This window comes from Delphinus delphis, chromosome 15, assembly GCF_949987515.2.
Source record: "Delphinus delphis chromosome 15, mDelDel1.2, whole genome shotgun sequence".
In the NCBI taxonomy this organism is placed as follows: Eukaryota; Metazoa; Chordata; class Mammalia; order Artiodactyla; family Delphinidae; genus Delphinus; species Delphinus delphis.
This window is the reverse complement of record NC_082697.1, coordinates 39,039,949-39,046,290: the sequence shown is the minus strand read 5'-3', so window position 1 is coordinate 39,046,290 and position 6,342 is coordinate 39,039,949. Positions and strand designations below refer to the sequence as shown.

The following is a 6,342-nucleotide window of genomic DNA, read 5'->3' as shown; positions in this document are numbered from 1 at the left end:
ATATCCCCCAATGAAGATGAATCTAAAGTCAACTATGCTGCATGAAGGAAGCCAAATTCAAAAGGCTTTAATTCCTTTAATATTACATTCTTATAAAAGACAACAGAAACAAGTCAGTGGTGTTCAGGGCTGCGGGTGGGAGAGAGAGTTAACCATAAGGGCATGAGGGGATGTGGGGAGTTTTGGGACTGCTCTGTGTCTTGACTGTGCCAGTTGTTACACAACTCTAGCATTTGTCAGAACTCTGCACTGAGAATAGTGACTTTTACTGTATGTAAATTGTACCTAGATTTTTTTACCAGTGGAAAAAAGGAGTACTAGTAACATACTGGTTATTTCTTAAAAACAATGCCAAAGTCAAGGAAGAACTCAAAACAAACAAAAATGAATAACAATAAATCAGGAATCACAACTTTTATAAAATATCTTATAGGACACTTTCACACTTCAAACTCTGAGGACCCCCAAGGACAATGCAAGGAGATGCTGATGGCACAGGGAGTGAGTGGAAGACCTTCAGCTTTTGTCCATGTGGCTCTAAGAGAGAGTTAATGCTGGTGTTGTGTCTCTCTAAGAGAGAGTTAATGCTGGTGTTGTGTCTGTCTACTAATTTCTCTCCTATGTGTTTAGAATGGTATTTTGTATGAACTATTTTGTATGAACTTCGGAGAACTGAAAAAAATTGCCACTCAAATCATTTTCTAGGTTCTGGGGTTGAGATTAAAGATGTTGTCCGAGGTAAGCTCTGCTTCCAGGCTCCTTCCCATTACTGAGAAAGGGATTTCAGGAGAAATAGGCTTTATTTTGCCCTGGTGAACACATTTGATATTTTGTTTCTGGAATCAAGTCATGAATTCCCAGGACAGGAAGGAAGGGCATCCAGAACAATGAGAGGTGCTGGGCATTGCCCACCACTGGTACCATATTGGTCAGACCAATAAAATGCATCCTTCTCAATGGAAAAATAATGGTGGAAGTTAAGAAGTGTGTGGGCAAGAGAATGTTGTTAAAATAATTTGCAAAGTGGTGTCAGTATTCTGATCTAAGGAAGGTCAACGGAATTCAAATCTTCGTTTATGTGTATGTAGGTATGCTCCCATTCATTCACTTGCTTGGTTGTTAGATGTATATATATTCACTGTGATATATATTGGTTCTTTTGGGACACATTTCTTAGACATACGTATATAGATGCACTGAAGTTTGGAGGTAACATTTTCTCATACAATTTAGTGAGCATCTGTCTGCTCTGTATCCTGGCACGGGAGTAAATCCTTTGTATTTATTCACTCTTTTTAATCTTTAGAGCAGCTGTTCTCAAAGTATAGTGCCAGAACACTTGGAGGTCACCTTTTCCAACTGTAAATCTGTATTTTCTTTATACACTTCAACCAAAACAATGTATTGCAACAGACTGAATGCAGCAGCAGATAAGAGAATCTGTCTGGTTTGTTTTGTTTTGTTTTGTTTGTTTTTTCTAGTCCAATCTGTTTATTCTATGTTCTCAATCCCCTCCTCCCATTAGGCAGCCATTGGAACCAGGACACCTCCCTCTTTCCCTCTTTGCCCTCCATCCAGAGTTTATCTTGTCCTTCTGCAAACACTTCCTGCTCAATACAGACTGAAGTTTCTGTCATTGAGAATAGAGTGATCTATAAACCTGGCCATTGGGCTTTCGATGAGGCAGTGGCAGGGACTCCAGATCCATGGCATGGTTTCCTCTGGGCGCACTGCAGGACTGTGGGATTGCCAGAAGCTGAAGTTCTGAGCATCAGTCAGGGGGACTCTGAAGACCTGACTGGGGAATGTCTTTAACAACACCTTCCGTACAGCTTCCTGGTACCTTGTGTGGCTATTCTGGTGCCCGGAATGATTCCCATCTTCTGAGATAATAGGGGGAATCCTAGTGGGCTCTGGTTCTTTCTTTTCTGGTCTTTGTCTTCATAGGTTTCCCTGGAGCTCCACACTCCAACTCCCTGGAGTTTCATAGCCTTATCCTGAGCTTCTAGAGTCAGCCTATGTGCCCCGGAGCTCGGCCATGTGGTCCCAGACTTCAGCTCCTGGGCAGCTCAAGTGGCTTCAAGGGAATACTATGAATAGTTTTATGTTAAGCCAGACGTTAAAGCAATTTACAAAGTTGTAAAACAATGCCACTCCTCTCTGTAAGTTTTTTGGGGGAATGTATAGTTATTGTTTTTAAGAAATATATGTTCTTGATGTTAATATGTAATAGATGTATTCTAAATTTTAAATAAATTAATAAATATTTTTGATGTCTTGGTTTTAATTTATAATGTGGTTAATATCAATAGATAGAATGCATATCTAACTAAGCAAAAGCTCTTTTTGGTTCCCAACAATTTTTTTCAGTGTGAAAGAGGTCCTGAGACCGAGAGAGAGAGAGAGAGAGAGAGAGAAAGAGATGCTGATTCCCAGCAATCTTACAAAGTAGGTATGATCATCCCCATTTTCAGATGTCCAATAACTCACAAATATTAAATGGCATAGCTGCCTGACCCCTAGACGATGCTCTCTCTCCTATAACATTCTGTGTCTTTACTGGAGGCATTTGCAGACAGTGTTTCTCTCAAAAGCCCATCTATGCCTTTTAGGTTCTCTTCCCACGATGATGTGCTCATTCAAGTGGGGCAGGACAATGGTAGGGCATTGACATACCGTATTCCCCACCCCATTTACTCCCACTGTTCCCCATTGTTTCTTTGAGGACCATTAAGGACATGGCTCCATTGATGTGCTAGAGAAAAACTTGGAGAGAGGAGGAACGGGATGCATTGTCAGAGAAGTTGTGGAGAGGAGTCCCTGCCATCACCCAGAACCCTATACTTTCCCTGCTCCCATCAAATCCGCTGCCTGCCTGGATCTGAGTGAGCAGCCGTGTATCATTTTGGAAGAGGTATAACTCTGGAGTCAGCCAGCTTGGCTTTGAGTCTATTCCTCTGCCATTTGACTAGCTCTTCCACTTGGGGCAAGCTCTATTTCCTCTGTCAGTCTTAGTCTCCTCTGCTGTCAAATGGGATAATGGTAGAATGGCTGGCAGGCTTTCATAAGCTAACACAATTAAAGTGCTTGCAACCGAATAAGCAAGGAAGAAAAGCAAGCATCCTCCTTTCTCAATCCCCTTGATTTGTTCTCTCCTAAAGGCTCTTCTCTCTTCTCCTGGATTATGGTCATAGGAGACCTACAGACACCTAAGATTCTGTGATTGCTGTTTTTGTATTTTCTATCTGTTTTTCTTTGGGGGCAGTGGTTTAGAGTGACTTCACAAATGTCTTTACAGATGTCTAAGATGTGCTCTGTTTCTTTGATGTACAAAGTATAAAATACTTCCATGCTAGCCTATTCTCTCAGAGAAAACTCTTTAAAGGAGGGAGAACTTATCCTCATTTCACTGTTAGGAGGTAGCAGCCCATCAGAATAAAGCTATTGCCTGAGGCTGCCCGGATCTTAAGTGTAAACCATCATCTCTCCTTTTCCTTTGCTCTTGGTTCTCACCACCGCTCGCCCCTCAGCTGGGAGAAAAACCAGGGTGGGGTAAGTGGTGCACAATGGCCAGGAACATCGTGTCACATGTATAGATGCTCTTAATGTGATTCTTTCTATCTCTTGTCTGTTTCCTTTGTGGGAGAACAGAAAATAAAATGACAAAGAGAAGGTTGTTTACATATTTCAGGCTGTTCTTTATATTCTCCGTGAATCTCTAGCTCCAGCAAATAAAGTTTGAACAATATGAAATGTCTGATATTCAACATTTTTGACCTGTTACACAAATGGCAATTTCAACCTCATAATCATCAGGCACAAGAATCTTTAACAGGTTAAGGAGAGACCAGCCACCTTAAAGCTTTCATTGCTAGTGAGAAAAAGTGCATGTAAAATGATGTCCAGGAAAATCACTTAGTAGAACACAAGGAGCAGGAGATATTTTGAAAGAACGACATGCATCAGTCAGAAGTAATATCTACAAAACAGCACTAATCAAGTAGACTGAATCATTTCAATAGTTGTTAAACAAGGACACATTAAGGCGACTGCATCTTCCTTGGGTCTATAATTTTTTCCAAAGGATTTGGACCCAAGAAGGAGGACATAAATGAAGGAGTGAGTGACTGTGCCCACCCCTCTGTAAAGACTTCATATATATTAATGTGATGAGAGCCCCCCTCCAGCACAAACATATTCCCATGTATCAGCAATAAAGATGCTGATGGAAGCTTCATCATTTCTCCTTGAGTCTCCATGAGGCATTAACAAAATACTTCAGTATCATCCTCCTTCCCACTTCACACCCCAATAGCTACTTAATTCAAAAACATCATGAGTGAAGATGGCGTACTAGAAGGATGCAGAATCTGCATCTTCTCACAACTAGGGCACCTACCAGGCACCGGTGGGGGACCACAGACACCTAAAGGGACGGGAGGAATCCCCAGCTATTGGGTAGGGCATGGGGCGTGGGGGCAGTGAAGGGGGAGGAGAAGTGGAGGCAGCACAGGACTGATGCCCCTGAGGGGTGACTGGGGGAGGTAAAGGGATCCCACACCCAAAGGAGGAAATTGGGGAACCATTGGGAGGGCAGAGGATCAAAAGAGAGCATTACCAGGTTTCCCCTGCTCCCTTGGACCACCAGGAACCTGTTGAGACCTTGGGCCTGATCCTCTGCCCACCTAGGCCTCCTCCAGCCACGAGGATCCTGAGGGAGTGGGAGGGAGGGAAGGGGGAGCAAAAGTAAAGGCCTGACCTCTGAGACCAGCACCCCTGAGGGGTGGCTGGGGGAAGGGAGGAGTTCCTAAAGCCAGCAGGACCCACCCACAGTTTGGGGTCCAGCGGTGACAGGGGAGACCCTGGGGGAGATGGTGGGGGAGGAGCGTGAAGGAATGGAAGGGAACAGGGCTGGGACTTTCCCTGTCCACTTAGGCACCAGGAAGCCTGTTGGGCTCCTGGGCCTAAACCTTTGCCCTTGGAGTCTCCCTCCTGCCCGGCAAAACCAAAGCCCCGCCCCTACACCCACACCCAGGGCCCTACCTCTATACTCTGAGACCCCCTCCAATGCGCTGGGCCTAAACCCCACCCACACACCCTCACTCAGGGCCGCACCTCCAAACTCCCGAACTCCACACTTCAGAGGCTCTCCTTTTGATGGGCATCCTCTCGCCTTCCGTGCAGGTTCTAAGCAGAGGCCCCGCCCCATGCTTGAACGTCACCCAGCCTAGGCCCCACCCCACATTCAAACGTCACCTCCCACCCCACCCTGAACCCCGCCCCTGCCTAAGTTCCATGCCCTGCCTTAACTCCGCCCCCATAGCCAAGGTTTTTTTTTTCTTTTCTTTTTTCCTCTTTTAGATTGGGGTTCTGTTTTACCTTGTTGATTCATTGCTGTTGATTCTTTTTTATTTTTCCTAATAAATTTTATTTTTATGATTTTATTTTATTCTTTATACTTTGTTAGTGATCTCTCCTTTTGCCTTGTTCCCATCCTCTTTTTTTCTTTTTCTGTTGTGGTTTTATTTTACCTTATTGCAGTTGTTTCCATTATAGTTTTATTTTTCCTAATATGATTTTTATCCTTCTAATTTTATTTTGCTTTTTATTCTTTGATATTGTACTGCTCCTTTTTTTCTTTCTTTCTTCTTCTTCTTTTTTTTTTTTTTTTCAAACCACACAATGAAGCTTGCAGAATCTTGGCTCCCAGACCAGAGGTCAGTTCTGAGCACCTGTACTGGGAGCTCCAAATCCAAACCGCTGGACTAACAGAGAACCTCAGACCCCAGGGTATATCAATCATAGTGAAACCTCCCAGAGGTCGTCATCTCAGCACCAAAACCCAGCTCTATCTAACTGCCTGCAAACTCCAGTGCTGGACGTCTCAAGCCAAACAACCAGTAAGACAGGAATACAATGCCACCCATCAAAAAAAAAAAAAAAAAAATGAAATGACAAAAAAATATGTTAGAGATGAAGGAGCAAGGTAAAAACCTACAAGACCAAATAAATGAAGACGAAATAGGCAACCTACCTGAAAAAGAATTCAGAGTAATGATAGTAAAGATAATCCAAAATCTCAGAAGCAGAATGGAGAAAATACAAGAAACATTTAACAAGGATCTAGAAGAACTAAAGAGCAAACAAACAGTGATGAACAACACAATTACTGAAATTAAAAATACTCTAGAAGGAATCAATAACAGAATAACTGAGGCAGAAGAACTGATAAGTGAGCTGGAAGATAAAATGGTGGAAATAACTGCCAGGGAGCAGAATAAAGAAAAAAGAATGAAAAGAAATGTGGACAGTCTCAGAGACCTCTGGGTCAACATTAAATGC

At 43.0% G+C, this 6,342-nt stretch overlaps 1 protein-coding gene across 1 annotated transcript; it reads right to left on the bottom strand.

The window, feature by feature from the left end:
• Window positions 1-1,611: 1,611 nt before the first annotated feature.
• Window positions 1,612-5,209, bottom strand: LOC132437643 (sperm microtubule inner protein 11-like). The gene is made up of 3 exons (XM_069541380.1): window positions 5,044-5,209; window positions 1,992-2,068; window positions 1,612-1,923 (listed from the first exon to the last, which is right to left on the bottom strand). The coding sequence occupies exons 1-3, from the start codon at window positions 5,207-5,209 to the stop codon at window positions 1,612-1,614; spliced, it is 555 nt and encodes a 184-aa protein (XP_069397481.1).
• Window positions 5,210-6,342: the final 1,133 nt, after the last annotated feature.

Excerpts from the sequence above, each read along its gene's own strand:
- LOC132437643 (XM_069541380.1), bottom strand. The coding sequence starts at position 5,209 with ATGGGGCGGGGCCTCTGCTTAGAACCTGCACGGAAGGCGAGAGGATGC. Across the intron at positions 2,069-5,043 it reads GGGGGTCTCAGAGTATAGAG|CTGCCCAGGAGCTGAAGTCT; the intron begins GTAGGGCCCTGG and ends AAGCCACTTGAG. Across the intron at positions 1,924-1,991 it reads CTCTAGAAGCTCAGGATAAG|AAAGAACCAGAGCCCACTAG; the intron begins GCTATGAAACTC and ends AGACCAGAAAAG.